Source organism: Silurus meridionalis, chromosome 24 (assembly GCF_014805685.1).
Source record: "Silurus meridionalis isolate SWU-2019-XX chromosome 24, ASM1480568v1, whole genome shotgun sequence".
Classification (NCBI taxonomy): Eukaryota; Metazoa; Chordata; class Actinopteri; order Siluriformes; family Siluridae; genus Silurus; species Silurus meridionalis.
This window is the reverse complement of record NC_060907.1, coordinates 920,197-936,446: the sequence shown is the minus strand read 5'-3', so window position 1 is coordinate 936,446 and position 16,250 is coordinate 920,197. Positions and strand designations below refer to the sequence as shown.

The 16,250-nt window shown below is 41.9% G+C and overlaps 2 protein-coding genes across 2 annotated transcripts in view; both read right to left on the bottom strand.

Moving 5' to 3' along the window:
• Positions 1-342: 342 nt before the first annotated feature.
• On the bottom strand, positions 343-10,340 carry mvb12a (multivesicular body subunit 12A). Its single transcript, XM_046837336.1, has 10 exons — positions 10,185-10,340; positions 7,179-7,265; positions 6,954-7,037; positions 5,072-5,171; positions 4,821-4,950; positions 4,271-4,408; positions 4,010-4,122; positions 3,413-3,471; positions 2,968-3,027; positions 343-2,826 (listed from the first exon to the last, which is right to left on the bottom strand). The coding sequence occupies exons 2-10, from the start codon at positions 7,263-7,265 to the stop codon at positions 2,773-2,775; spliced, it is 825 nt and encodes a 274-aa protein (XP_046693292.1). The 5' UTR covers positions 10,185-10,340; the 3' UTR covers positions 343-2,772.
• A 122-nt stretch (positions 10,341-10,462) lies between these two features.
• The window catches only part of olfm2b (olfactomedin 2b), a 14,092-nt gene continuing 8,304 nt past the window's right edge, over positions 10,463-16,250 (bottom strand). Inside the window, exon 7 of the mRNA XM_046837334.1 lies at positions 10,463-11,543. Coding sequence (XP_046693290.1) covers positions 10,981-11,543 — 563 coding nt within the window. The 3' untranslated portion in view covers positions 10,463-10,980. The remainder of the gene's footprint in view (positions 11,544-16,250) is intronic.

The window sequence follows — 16,250 nt, the reverse complement described above, 5'->3', positions numbered from 1 at the left end:
GATCTATCTGTCCATCCATCATTACTTTTCTTTATCATCCATCCATCCATCCATCCATCCATCCATCCATCCACCAGTCTATCTGCCCATCAACCCATCTATTCATCTGTGCATCCCTCCATCGATCTTCCATATATATATATATATATAATCCATCAAATCCTCCATCCATCCATCATTCTGTCTCACCCATACATCTCTACCTCCCTGCATCACCCACTGATTATCCATCCAGCCCTCATTCATTCATCTATTCATTGGAGTTACAGTTATTTCTCCTCTGGATGTCATACTGATGTCACACATTCATTCTGTTATTTATTGAATGAGTCTCAGAATCACTTTCTTCCAAACAGTCATTTATTATGGACATAAAAACACAGCATGAAATTTGGTCCTAAAATAAAAAGTGAAAAAGGGCAAGAATGCAGTGTTTATGTTCTGCAGTGTTCCTTCAGCTATCAGTAAATGAATGGATTCTAAATAAAAGAAAACACATATATTTAAATCATTGCATATTAAACAGAATTAAGATTTTATTCTTTATTAAAAAATAATGTCATTAAAATGATCATAGTCCTGCACTCATACACACTGTGTTTACTTCTACTGTATCTACTGGACCTGTAATCTTCATCGTCCTCACCTTCATCATCGTTTCAGAGTTAACCTGTAACTAATCTCCATGCAGCAGAGGGGTTAAGGAGGGGTTACTCAGGCATTACTGAGGGGTTACTGAGGGGTTACTGAGGGGTTACTGAGGGGTTACTGAGGGGTTAGAGAGGGGTTACTGAGGGGTTACTCAGGCATTACTGAGGGGTTACTGAGGGGTTACTCAGGCATTACTGAGGGGTTACTGAGGGGTTACTCAGGCATTACTGAGGGGTTACTCAGGCATTACTGAGGGGTTACTGAGGGGTTACTCAGGCATTACTGAGGGGTTACTGAGGGGTAACTGAGGGGTTAGAGAGGGGTTACTGAGGGGTTACTCAGGCATTACTGAGGGGTAACTGAGGGGTTACGCAGGCATTACTGAGGGGTTACTCAGGCATTACTGAGGGGTTACTGAGGGGTTACTCAGGCATTACTGAGGGGTTACTGAGGGGTTACTCAGGCATTACTGAGGGGTTACTCAGGCATTACTGAGGGGTTACTGAGGGGTTACTGAGGGGTTAGAGAGGGGTTACTCAGGCATTACTGAGGGGTAACTGAGGGGTTATAGAGGGGTTACTGAGGGGTTACTCAGGCATTACTGAGGGGTAACTGAGGGGTTAGAGAGGGGTTACTGAGGGGTTACTCAGGCATTACTGAGGGGTAACTGAGGGGTAACTGAGGGGTTAGAGAGGGGTTACTTAGGCATTACTGAGGGGTAACTAAGGGGTTAGAGAGGGGTTACTCAGGCATTACTGAGGGGTTAATGAGGGTAACTGAGGGGTTACTTAGTCATTACTGAGGGGTTAATGAGGGGTTACGGAGAGGTAACAGGGGTTATGAAGGGGTTACCCAGGGGTAACTGATGGGTTACTCAGGTATCACTGAGGGGTTATTCAGGAATTACTGAGGGGTAACTGAGGGGTTACTCAGGGATTACTGAGGGGTTATGAAGAGGTTACTGAGGGGTTTTGGAGGGGTAACTAAGGGGTTATGGAGGGGTTACTGTAGGGTAACTTTCACTCAGCAGTGCAAATATTTTGGATATATATAAATATTAAAGCCTTTTTATCACATCATCAGGCTAAAGACAGTAACAGGCTAAAGACTAACAGAAAGTAACAGTGACACAGTGACATTAAAGTGTGTCACTGTGCATTATGTAGCAACATCTCACCCTGCTTTAATACACACACAGGGATGTGGAATTCTGGATTCTGATTGGCCAACTTAGTGATTTTCATTAACAGAGTATTAATTTACGAGATATATCAGGAGCGAGCAATCTTACCCCTTAAAGGTGCTGGTTTACAATAAACAGAAGCCACACCCCATTTTAAATGGGCAATCAGCTGATCAGAGCTTTAAATAGATAATAAGATGTGTGAAAACATTCAGCCTTTTCAAAACGTCCTGGACGACCCTGCTCTTCCGTGGGAAAAAGACATGGATGATCTAATCTTATTTATTAGTGTTTACGTCTCAGCTTTCTCACTGTGTATGAATATTCATGATCGAGCCTCCATGTGAGCCACACTGATGACACTCGCTTCTGATTGGCTGGCAGCTGGTGAGTTGCTTTGCTCTCATAAAATGCCTTTAAATTAGATTAAATATTTCCATAATGACGGCCAGTACTAAAAGTTTATCATACAAAGAAGCCCGTCTGTTTCTCCCAATGAAACCCATTTCCAGATGTTTACAATAAAACTGATAAGATGAAAAATTTCCAATCTGGCAACAATACTGGACCCTTATAAAAGAAAGATGGCTGAAAGGACAGATCCTGAGAACTCCCTGAAAAACCCATAAATACCCTACAACCTTAGTGTTAGCTTCAACAGCATCTAGTAGTTTTCCTCTTTGGAAATTCCAAAATATACGTAATTTTACACAATAAAAGCTTGTTAATTAGAGTTTCCATTTAAATCAATTAATGAGTTCATTAAAACCAATTAGCATATATGGGATCTAATTAGTATAAACACCAAACACATGCTAACAGACTTTGCTGGTCATTAGCAACACTGGGAGTTTTGGTTGAAAGTTTGTTTGGTTGTAATGAAGAAAAAAATAGAGTCAAGTATAATCGATGGGCGGAGTTTACACCAACTATGCCATCTAGGGGCGGAGTCTCGTCGCTGCCTTTTCTTCTATGGTGAATGTGTAGTTATACTGTAGAGAGAAAACCACTTTATAGGCAAGTGATATCTGAATCCTACAAACTACAGGAGCCAATCAGGTTCCAATATGCAAATAACGTGCCTAAATTATTTAAATCAGCAAATATGTTGAATATCTGACTGAAGATCTCACCTCGTTCTCTATGTCCTGAAGTGACTTAATACGAATATTCTCCAGATCAGTAACAGACACCTAAGAGGGAGAAAGATGATGAAGATGGTGATGAAAATGATGATGGTAATGAAGATGATGATGGTGATGATGGTGATAATGATGATGATGATGATAGTGATTATGATAGTGATGATGATAGTGATGATGATGATGGTAATGATGATGTAATAATGATGGTGATGGTAATGATGAATATAATGATTGTAATGATGATAAAGATGATGGTAATGATGATGATGATGATGATGATAGTGATGATAGTGATGATGATAGTGATGATGTTGATGGTAATGATAATGTTGACGGTAATGATGATGTAATGATGAATATAATTAATGTAATGATGATGATGATGATGATGATAAAGATGATGGTAATAGTGATAGTAATTGTTGGTGTTTACCTTCTCTATAGCTCGACTTTCAAATCTGGGATGAAGAGCAAAAGGAACTCCATCCATCGCTGAAACATGGAAAATGTTTTTTTAATAAATAAAGTTAATAAAGTACACCAACACGGTGCCCCTCAGGGTTCAGTTCTGTAACCTTTCATAGTTTAATTATTTGACCAAAGGTATTGGGACATCTGACATTTCCACCCAAGGTTGGAGACACACAATTGTGTAGAGTGTCTTTGAATACAGTAGCATGAAATTTCCTCTTCACTTTATCTAGGAGACCCAATCCTGTTCCAGCATGACATTGCAAAAAGCCATCTCCAAGAAGATCTGTTTTCTATGGGGATGTTAGAAGATGTGGAAGATATTGAGCTGCTAAAGAGCTCCAACCCTATTGAACATGATGAATGTGAACGCTGACTACACCCCAGACCTTCACATCTTCTCACGCACATCAGTATCTGACTTTACTAACACACTTGTAGCTGAATGAATCTCTACAAAATCTAGTGGAACATCATCCAGGATGAGCTCATTATAACAGGGAATGGAAAGTAGCACATAGCCTGCTGGTCAGGTGTCCACAAACTTTAATTGTGTTACCTGTAATTCCATGGCTGCTGCTGCCATCGTTCACCACCTCAGGCGTGTGGTTCATATGGTCCAGGTTGCTGCGGCGACGACTGATCTTAGGCTGGGATTGAGATGACTGGTTGCTGTGGAAAGAGGAAATAAATAAACAATGCCACACCCACATATTTGTTGTAACCATGGCAACACAGATGTGTGACTATCTACGGAGGCGATCAATGTCAAGCTGAATTATCGTAAAAAGCGTATATAGGAGCGTGAAGTTATTTGTACTTGGGTCTGAGAGGAAGAGGCGTGGCTGCCTCCAGAGAGAGCTGCCGCATGTCGATGCTCAGACTACGAGGCTTCGCCTGAGGAACAGGAGATGTAAACGGGCCTTTCAGACACCACAGCACGTAGCCTAGAATGTCCCTGTAAAACACACACACACACACACACACACACACACACACACACACACACACCATACGTCCTATATTAAGTATTTACGCCCCGTGTGCGAGTCACCAGACAGAAAGTTCTGAAACCTCCAACCACCTGATGGGAGAACATCACTCCATTCATACAGATTATTACAGATCATCAAATCATTCAGAAAGCAGAACAGAAGCTCCACCAGGATGTGTGCAGGAACTTTCCTTTACGAGATGTTTCAGTTCCTCAGAAGGTTGTAGAACACTGATCCTGGAACCATGGGCTTCCACTATGAGCTTGCACGGCATTGAAACTATCCAAGGATCATCATACAGCGAGCCTTCACACACACACACACACACACACACACACACACACACACACACACACACACACACACACTTCTCACCCCAGGCAGGTGTACTGTGGAAGCATCATCTTGCTCTTGGCTGTGAGTCGGATGTCCAGGATGGCAGATGTTACACTGTGTAAAGGTACGATACGCACACACACTCTCTTCTTCTTCCACACAGAGGATTCTAATACACACACACACACACACACACACACACACACACACACAACTGTTAATATGAGTTGCTTGCAGTAAGTGTGTGTGTGTGTGTGTGTGTGTGTGTGTGTATGTGTCTGAAATCTTACTGGACTCTATAAACTCAGGGATGAAGCAGAAACCAGGAGGAATCGCATCCTTCTCAGAAATCACCTGAACATCAGACACCACTGTCCCACCTGACAGGTCCTACACACACACACACACACACACACACACACACACACACACACACAAACACAGAGTCAGTGATATGTGTGTGTGTGTGAGGACACAGAACCAGCATTGTTTATTGTCTCCACATGGTCCAAACTCAAAGTGAGTGAAACACAATGCACTTTTATTCTCAATGAGGTCCTGTACACATTCTGAACATCCTACACGACTGGAGAACATGGCATACACACCACCCTGGGTTTACACATCGCCTGGACACTCTGATCCAAACAGGAACCTGTTCAGGAACCTACAGAATGCCTTCATACACATACCATACAACATCTATTCGTGCAGTACTTTTAATACTTAATCATCTCTCTCTCTCTCTCTCTCTCTCTCTCTCTCTCTCTATGTCTCTCTCTCTATCTCTCTATGTTTTTCTCTCTCTCTCTTTTTTGTCTGTTGAGGTAAACAAGATTAATCTTGACGTCCTACCTCTGGATCGAGTTCTCTTCAATTAGAGATACTCTGTGTGAAGATGTTCCACATCAAAGATACATGAAGTTACTGAGTAACTGAAGAACTGTGAGGATGAATTTGGACTGTAATTAATATCACCAGTCTGCTCCAATGTGCTCAGGACCACAGTTTGGATGAAAAGTTCTGTATATAAGTGTCGTTTACTGAACAGTTTATAACCTCAACACTGATGGAACTGTGATGGCGTTCAGTGTTGAAGATGAGGAGAAGGTTGCCTTTTGAGTCTGGATCCTCTCAGGTTTCTTCCTTATGCCATCTCAGGGAGTTTTTCCTTCACCACTGTCACCACTAGATCACTCATTAAGGACAAACTTATAAGAAACAAATAACTTCTTTTTCTTCTTTCATCTGCTCCCACCAGGGGTCGCCACAGCGGATCATCAGTCTGCATACCCCCTGTCTTCTACATCTGCCTCTTTCAAACCAACCAACTACATGTCTTCCCTCACCACATCCAAAAACCTTCTCCTTGGTCTTCATCTTTTCCTTCTTCCTACTGATATACCCCATGTCCCTCCTCTGCTCATTTTGTCTCCACATTACTTTACACTGTTGACCCCAGGTACCTGAACTCCTCCACCTTCTCCACCTCTTCTCCCTGCAACTGCACCCCTCCACTGCCCTCCCTCCCATTCACACACATGTACTCTGTCTTACTCCTACTGACTTTCATTCCCCTTCTCTCCAGTGTGTACCTCCACCTCTCCAGGATCTTCTCCACCTGCTCACTACTCTCACCACTAATCACAATATCATCCACAAACATCAAAGTCCACAGAGACTCCTGTCTGACTTCGTCCATCAACCTGTCCATCACCACTGCAAACAGGAAAGGGCTCAGAGCCGATCCTTGATGCAGTCCAACCTTCACCTTAAACCAGTCTGTCGTTCCTACTGCACACTTCACTGCTGTCACACTGTCCTCGTACATGTCCTGCACCACCCTCACATACTTCTCTGACACAAATGGAACTGATCATAGAACAGCAGATGTAGACACTAAGTCTTACAAACCTCAATTTCATGTTTAGAACATTTATTACATATTTGTTTGTTTGTTTTTTTGTTTGTATGAGTGAAAACACATGGATCAAATTTCATATTCAGAATTCTATTTGCTGTGCTTATTGATGCGTTTCCACAGGAAGCCGAGCAAGTACTGTGGGTGGAGCTTGGACAATGGGAAACCAATACCAATATTAATATATGTGTGTGTGTGTGTGTGTGTGTGTGTGTGTGTGTGTGTGTGTGTGTGTATTTCTGCAAAAACACCTTGCTGTAGCAAAGAAAGTATCCAGCTTTCAGACCGAAGCCTCTAGTGAAGTTGGCAGCCGCTCCATCTTCAGTCGAAGAAATCTACACACACACACACACACACACACACACACACACACACACACACATATATTAATATTTGTCACAGTTATTATCATTTATGTTAAGTCTATGCTACAGCTGCACTACGATTCGAAAACAAATTACTGTTGCTATGGTTACCATTGTAAAGGAGGCGGGACATGTGGAGGTGTTGGAAGCCCAGCATATTGCGGAGATCGGCCTGCTGGGTACGCTTGGAGCAGACATCTATCAAACAGAAAGACAAACAGATAGACAGGAAGTATCACTGTAATAGTTTATCAGTAAGACAGTGCAATAGTGTATTGGTGTATCAGTGTAACAGTGTATCAGTGTAATAATGTATTGGTGTATCAGTGTAACAGTGTATCAGTGTAACAGTGTATCAGTGGAACAGTGTAATAGTGTAACAGTGTATCAGTGGAACAGTGTATCAGTGAAACAGTGTATCAGTGTATCAGTGGAACAGTGTAATAGTGTATTGGGTATCAGTGTAACAGTGTATCAGTGAAACAGTGTAATAGTGTTTCAGTGTAACAGTGTATCAGTGTAATATTGTATTGGTGTATCAGTGTAACAGTGTATCAGTGTAACAGTGTATCAGTGTAACAGTGTAATAGTGTATTGGGTATCAGTGTAACAGTGTATCAGTGAAACAGTGTAATAGTGTATCAGTGTATCAGTGTAATAATGTATTGGTGTATCAGTGTAACAGTGTATCAGTGTATCAGTGGAACAGTGTAATAGTGTATTGGGTATCAGTGTATCAGTGAAACAGTGTAATAGTGTATTAGTGTATCAGTGTATCAGTGAAACAGTGTAATAGTGTATTAGTGTAACAGTGTATCAGTGAAACAGTGTAATAGTGTATTGGTGTATCAGTGTATTGGTGTATCAGTGTAACAGTGTATCAGTGTAACAGTGTAATAGTGTATTGGTGTATCAATGTAACAGTGTAATAGTGCATTGGTGTACCAGTGTAATAGAGTATCAGCGGAACAGTGTAATAGTGTATTGGTGTATCAGTGTAACAGTGTATTAGTGTAACAGTGTATCAGTGAAACAGTGTAATAGTGTATTGGTGTATCAGTATAACAGTGTATATTTGAAAAAGTGTGTCAGTGTTACACTGACTAATAACGGTGTATATGTGTATCAGGGCAACAGGGTATGAGTGTAAAAGTGTATCACTGTAACAGTGAAACAGTGTATCATTGTAACAGTAAAACAGTGTAACAGTAAATCAGTGAAACAGTGCATTAGTCAAACAGTGTATCAGTAAATCAATCAGCGTATCAGTGAAACAGTCAATCAGTGTATCAGTGTAACAGTGTAGCAGTAAATCAGTGTATCAGTGAAACAGTGTTACAGTGTAACAGTGTAGCAGTAAATCAATCAGCGTATCAGTGAAACAGTCAATCAGTGTATCAGTGTAACAGTGTAGCAGTAAATCAGTGTATCAGTGAAACAGTGTATCAGTAAACCAGTGTAACAGTGTATCAGTGAAACAGTGAATCAGTGCATCAGTGAAACAGTGTATCAGTAAATCAGTGTAACAGTATATCAGTGAAACAGTGTAATAGTGTATTGGTGTAACAGTGTATCAGTGAAACAGTGTAATAGTGTATTGGTGTATCAGTGTAACAGTGTATCTTTGAAACAGTGTGTCGGTGTTACACTGATACACTGATAACGGTGTATATGTGTATCAGGGCAACAGGGTATGAGTGTAAAAGTGTATTATTGTAACAGTGAAACAGTGTATCAGTGAAACAGTGTATCAGTGAAACAGTGTATCAGTAAATCAATCAGTGTATCAGTGTATCAGTGTAACAGTGTAGCAGTAAATCAGTGTATCAGTGAAACAGTGAACCAGTGCATCAGTGAAACAGTGTAGCAGTAAATTAGTGTATCAGTGTAACAGTGTATCAGCGGAACAGTGTAATAGTGTATCGGTGTATCAGTGTATCAGTGTAACAGTGTATCAGTGAAACAGTGTAATAGTGTATTGGTGTATCAGTGTAACAGTGTATCAGTGAAACAGTGTAATAGTGTATTGGTGTATCAGTGTATCAGTGTAACAGTGCATCAGTGAAACAGTGTAATAGTGTATTGGTGTATCAGTGTATCAGTGAAACAGTGTAATAGTGTATTGGTGTATCAGTGTAACAGTGTGTCTGTGTAACAGTGTATCTTTGAAACAGTGTGTCGGTGTTACACCACTGATAACGGTGTATATGTGTATCAGGGCAACAGGGTATGAGTGTAAAAGTGTATCATTGTAACAGTGAAACAGTGTATCATTGTAACAGTGAAACAATGTATCAGTGAAACAGTGTATCAGTAAATCAATCAGTGTATCAGTGAAACAGTGTATCAGTGTAACAGTGTAGCAGTAAATCAGTGTATCAGTGAAACAGTGTATCAGTAAATCAGTGTAACAGTGTATCAGTGAAACAGTGAATCAGTGCATCGGTGTAACAGTGTATCGGTGTAACAGTGTATCATTGTAACAGTGTATCATTGTAACATTGTATCAGTGTAACAGTAAAACAGTGTATCAGTGTAACAGTGTACCGATGTGTCAGTGTATCAGTGTAACAGTAAAACAGTGTATCAGTAAAACAGTGTATCAGTGTATCAGTGTAACAGTGTATCAGTGTAACAGTGTAACAGTGTCTTCTCTGAAAAGAAACAAAATATGTTTTTGACGTGCCTTATGAATGAAATACAGGTGACGTCATGCAGGTGTGTGATCTCACCCTGTGTCACTTAATCAATACATACGTTTATTACAAAATACAGTGTCTCCAGTGTCTCTCTCTTTTACACACACACACACACACACACACACACACACACACACACACACACACACAGAAGTTGAGCACTACTATAAATTACAAGCGAATATTGAATGTGTTAAAGAGGCGCCTTTTAACAGACACTCACAGCAATACTGTGTGTGTGTGTGTGTGTGTGTGTGTGTGTGTGTGTGTGTGTGTGTGTGCCTGAAGACACACCTGAAACACCTAGACAGTCTCTCATTCCCGGTAATGTGTGTGTATATGTGTATGTATGTATGTATGTATGTATGTATGTGTGTGTGTGTGTGTGTGTGTGTGTGTGTGTGTCCGTTGTACTTACTGTGTTAGATAGAGTTTGATTTCCTCTCTTTCTCTTTCTCTCTCTTTTCTCTTTCTCTTTCTCTGCTACTTTCTTTCTCTCTTGTGTCTCAGCAAAAACTTTTCTTCCTGGTGGATAAAGAGGAAATGAGAGAGTTCCGCCCTGTACTGCACATTCCAGCATGCACCGCGGCACAAGGGGCGGGGCAGGTGGGGTTGCCAGAGTGGTGTATTTAACTCTGAGCTAGCTAGCTAGATGGTTGTTTGTTTGTTTGTTTGGTTGATTGGTTGTTAGTTTATTTGTTGATGTGTTCGACAAATACAACTCACTAAAGCATGTTTCACACTTTAATATTCATTCCACATGTACAGAACATCATGGGCATGCAGACAGTAAATCATTCACACACACACACACACACACACACACACACACACACACACACACACAGTAATGACATCAAAATATCCTGAAGTTCACTTCTTGGTTCCATTTGTACTTCTGGCTCTCGTCATCTCTCCACTTCTCTTTGCCATTCTTTTTATCCTTCCTCCAATCCATCTTTCTAGTCATCCCTTTCACTATCTGTCCTCCAATCCTTGCTTCCATCCTTCCTTCCTTCTTACCTTTTCCATCCATTCATTTTACTTCTACTCCTCCATTCATCTCTTCCTCCACCATCACTTCAGTAGCTGTAACAGACAGACATGTTGGGGGTGAAGGCAATGACAGATGTTTGATGTTTAGTGTTTGGAACGTTTCTTCTAGGTGTTAATGGAGAATGAAGGTTGGCCGGTTCTGAAATGTTGTTTAGAGCCTACACATCTGAGAAGGTCTTGACCTCCTGCAGGAGAGTGATGTTGTAGATGACCTGGTGTCCGTTGTTCCAGGCGTACAGTGCCTTCTCCCTGGGGTTGTAGTCCATCATGGAGATGTGTGAGTACTGGTTGTGGAATGGGATGTGTGTGTACTCATACATGTGGCTCTCAGTGTGGTAGATGAAGTGGATCTTGGCTCCGTTTAGGTGCGAGTCGGTGACGTAGAGCGAGCCGCAGACGATGAAAGCTTCTCCAGCACTGCGTTTCGGGAAACCCGTGTCCCAGGACTGGAGCAGCTCCAGAGTGACAGGGTCCAGACGGCCTAGGACCAAGTTCCCCCCGTGCGTCAGAGTGGTATAGACCGCCCAGAGACCACTTTCATCCGCCATGAGGTCGATGTCTGAGGATCCGCCCCAGGAGTAGGGGAAGGTGTTGTTGTAGGCGGCCTGGGAGAGCGTGTGCTGTGTTAGAACGCTGCGAGAGTGCAGGTGATAGCGCACAATAACGTTACTCTGGTGTTTATTATAGTAGAGAGAGCCGTTATACACCACGTGACCTGTACCTGAGAGAGAGAGAGAGAGAGAGAGAGAGAGAGAGAGAGACCACACTTTCACCACAGCCTGACGAGAAGATCAGATTATTCTACTGACTCAGATATTCGAGTCTCTCTCATTTTGTTCCTGAAATGTTGAAATTTCAGTGGCCAAAATCAAAACACGTCGACACACCAGTGCTTCTCTAACTTTTTTCTGCCATTCCCCACTTCAGAGGGGTGGGTTTTAAAGCCCCACCTGACCTCCATCAACCCGAAAAATGGTAATTTAACTTAAAGTTTAATAATTTCTAATTTATTGAAATATCAAGTTCTAAATCTATAACATCAAATAGCACCAAGTTCAAAATAGAGAAAATAAAAGTGTAGTTGGGTTTTGTATCTAATTTGTATTTAATAAAGATGAATGAAAAAAACAAAAAACTATATACATCCTGCCATTCATTGCGTTTAACCTGTCATGTCTTTATTCTCCACTAGAGGGCAGTGCAGCACACTTTGAGAACCACTGACTTGCACATACTTGCGAGGATACAGCAACCAAGAACTACTGATGAGATGCAGAAAATATTTATTTATTCAAATTCAAATTTTATTTGTCACAAACACTTTCATACAGAGTACAACATGTAGTGAAATGCTTTTATACAACTGTCCAACATGTAATCATGAAAAATAGAAATATGAGGATAAAAGAAATTTAAATAAATAAAATAATTATAAAGTACAAGTAGATTAATAGTAAAACAAAAAGTATAAAAATAAGGTTAAGAATAATATTATAATATATATACACAGTAGAAAAAAAAGATACATATAAAATTTTTTAAATGTGGTGTTCAGGTCCGAGTTAAAGTGACATATACAATAGTGCAAAAATAATTGTGCAGTGAGGGAAAAGTGAGACAGAGTGAGAAGTCCAGGTAGTTCCTGGGTGTTTTCCTTGTTTAGACTCCGAATGGCCTGAGGGAAGAAGCTCCTCCCCATTCTCTCTGTGTTCACTTTCAGGGAGCAGAAGCGTTTCCCTGACCGCAACAGAGTAAAGAGTCCATTGTTGGAAAGCTGAGGTCCTTCACAATCTTCCAGGCTCTGGTCCGGTATCGTGTGCTGTAGATGTCCTGCAGGTCAGGGAGCTCAGTGTGGATGGTTTGTTCAGCTGAACGCACCACCCTCTGGAGGGCTCGTCTGTCCTGCATGGTGCTGTTCTCGAACGAGGAAGTGATGCTACCCGTCAGAACGATCTCAATAGTGCAGGTGTAGAAAATCTTAAGCACCTGAGGGGGTAGTTTAAAGTCCCTTAAGCGTCTCAGATGGTACAGACGCTGCCGGGCTTCTTCACCAGGGTGTTGATCAAGTTAAGTCAAGTCAAGAAGCTTTTATTGTCATTTCAACATATATATGTGATGGAGTACAAAGTATATATATATATATATATATATATATATATATATATATATATATATAGTAACTCCTATTGAACATCTCAACATCTTCAGCTCTGCTACCTCCAGCTCCACCTCCTGTCTTTTACTCAATGCCACTGTCTCTAATCCATACAACATCTCAGGTCTCACCACAGTCCTATAAACTTTCCCTTTCACTGTCACAGATACTCTTCTATCACAAATCACTCCTGCTATCACTCTTCTCCACCCAATCCACCCTGCCTGCACTCTTTTCTTCACTTCTCTAACACACTCTCCATTACTCTGCACTGTTGACCCCAGGTACCTGAACTCCTCCACCTTCTCCACCTCTTCTCCCTGCAACCGCATCCCTCCACTGCCCTCCCTCTCATTTACACACATGTACTTTGTCTTATTCCTACTGACTTTCATTCCCCTTCTCTCCAGTGTGTACCTCCACCTCTCCAGGCTTCTCTCCACCTGCACTCGAACACACAATGAGACTCCTTCTCCATTCCTCAGACATCCTCTCACCTTCCAAAATCTTGTGGAACAATCTGGTTAAAAACTCCACTTCACCTCTCCCAAACCTCTTCATGCTTCTTCTTCTGTATGCTGTCGTCTCCTCACTCTCACATGTTTATTCAGGTATGTTGACAGTGGTGTGGTGGGTCGTCTCTTATCTGAGAGAGCCTCATGTCTCTATTAACTTCTGGTTAACCCTTTTAGTTCTGCTGCCAGAGCGAGTCTTGGTGGAGTCCACAAGTCCACAGTGTCCTTAACTTTCATACAACAAGGACACATAATATCCATATTCTTCTCTTCCTGTCACCCCTCTTCTCTCTCTATTCTCTCTTTTACCCTCTTCTCTCTCTCTTTCTCTCTCTCTCTCTCTCTTTTTCTTGGTCGAGTTAAACATGCTTCTAAAGTTCCAGTGACCACTGTTCCTTTCCCCTCCTTGGATGTGCTAACTTCGTCCTGGTCTTCCTCTGGATGGTGTTCTCTTTGATTGGAGCTGGGGATGTTTCTCATCAATGCCCTGGAGATCATAAAATTCTGGAGTAAGATCAGGAGCTTTGAGGATTTGGACTGTAGTTAATATCTACACTCTGCTACACTGACTCAGGACTACAGTTTGTTCTGATCTCCATCACTGCACCTCAACATCGTTTATCTGTAATAAATGGACATTCGGTGGAACCAAGATGAGGAGGAGGTTCCCTCTTGAGTCTGGTTCCATTCAAGGTTTCTTCCTTCTGCATCTCAGGGAGTTTTTCCTTCACCACAGTCTCCACCGACTTGTTCATCAGAGACAAACTTACACTTATAAAGAACATCTTTATGTTTATCTCCACATTATCTGTGTAAAGCTGCTCTGAGACAATGTTCATTATTAAAAGCTCAATACAAATAAACATGAATTGAATTGCATTTAATTCTACCGGTATGTCATCTGGTCCAACTGACTTTCCACTCTTCATCCTCTTAATCACTGCTCTCACTTCCTCCTTACTAATCCTATCCACTTCCTGCTTCAACCTTCTCTCTCTCTCTCTCTCTCTCTCTCTCTCTCTCTCTCTCTCTCCCATTTTCCTTGTCCATCAGCTGCTCAAAATACTCCTCCACCTTCTCAACACACTCTCCTCACTAGTCAACACATTTCCATCTCCATCCTTTATTGCTCTAACTTGCAGCACATCTTTCCCAGCTCGGTTCCTCTGCCTGGACAATCGCTACAAATCCTTTTATCCTTCATTAGTGTCCAACTTCTCCTACAGCTCCTTATATGCCTTCACCTTGGCTTTCACCACATCCCTCCTCACCTGCTGCTGGATCTCCTTGTTCTCCTGCCTACTTTTCTCATCACTTCTCAATTCTGTTTCTCCAACCTCTTTCTCCTTATGCTCTCCTGCACTTCCTCATTCCACCACCACGTCTCTTTGTCTTCCTTTCTATTTCCAGATGTTACACCAAGAACCTTTCTAACTGTTTCCTTTATCACTCCTGCAGTAGTTTCACAATCATCCAGCACCTCTTCACCACCACCGAGCTCCTGTCTGACCTCTTCCCTGAACCTCACACTACAGTCTTCATCCTTCAGCTTCCACCATCTTATTCTTCTTTCAGTCCTTACTCTCCTCCTCTTCTTCTTCACCTCCAAAACCATCCTACAGACCACCATCCAATGCTGTCTAGCTACACTGTCCCCTGCCAACACCTTACAGTCTCCAATCTCCTTCAGGTTGCATCTCCTGCATAGAACATAGTCCACCTGTGTGCACCTTCCTCCACTCTTATACGTCACCCTGTGATCCTCCTTCTTCTTAAAATACGTGTTCACCACTGCCATTTCCATCCTTTTAGCAAAATCTACCACCATCTGCCCTTCCACATTCCTCTCCTTAAAACCATACCTACCATCACCTCCTCATCACCTCTGTTCCTTCACCTACATGCCCATTAAAGTCTGCCCCAATCACCAATCTTTCATTCCTAGGTTCACCTTCTACCACTTCATCTAATTCACTCCAGAATCTTTCCTTCTCTTCCATCTCACAGCCGACTTGTGGAGCATAAGCAGTGATGACATTTATCATCACCCCTTCAACTTCCACCTTCACGATCATCACCCTATCAGAAACCCTCTTCACCTCCACTACACTCTTACTGTACTCTTCCTTCAGAATCACCCCTACACCATTTCTCTTTCCATCCACACCATGATAGAACAGTTTAAACACCTCCAATGTTCCTGCTCTTACTCCCTTTCCACTTGGTCTCCTGAACACACAACATATCTACCTTTCTCCTCTCCATCATATCAGCTCTCTCTCCCTTTACCAGTCATAGTACCAACATTTAAAGTACCAACCTGAACCTCCACTCTCCTCCACTTCTCCTTTCCCTGCTGTCTCTGTAGACATCTTCCTCCTCTCCTTCTCCTCCTTCAGCCAACAGTAGCCCAATTTACACCGGTACCCTGTTGGTTAACGACACCTGTGGTGGTTGTTTATCTGGTCCTCCACATTTATCCGGACTTGAGACTGGCACTAAGTGTGACCTAGTTTGTGCAACACTAATGGCTGGATTAAAACAAAACAAAACAAGCTACTTAACACAGAGCTTAGGACTAAAGTAAGTTGTCCTCACCAATAATATGTCTGGTTCATGTGTAGCGGTTGGTATGACCGCTCCTGCTTCATGTTGAAGTCTGCTATCAACTCCTTAGACTTGCTGATGTTCAGGAGAAGAGTTTTTCTGCCACCATCTCTCCAGGTTTTTAATCTCCTGTATGTAGGCTGTCTCATCA

What these genes read in the sequence shown, in the direction of transcription:
- mvb12a (XM_046837336.1), bottom strand. Translation starts at nt 7,265, where the DNA reads ATGTCTGCTCCAAGCGTACCCAGCAGGCCGATCTCCGCAATATGCTGG. An exon ending in GTCCCGCCTCCTTTACAATG is followed by an intron (nt 7,038 to 7,178) that starts GTAACCATAGCA and finishes GTGTGTGTGTAG; the next exon opens with ATTTCTTCGACTGAAGATGG. An exon ending in TTCAGGACATAGAGAACGAG is followed by an intron (nt 2,827 to 2,967) that starts GTGAGATCTTCA and finishes TTCTCTCTACAG; the next exon opens with TATAACTACACATTCACCAT.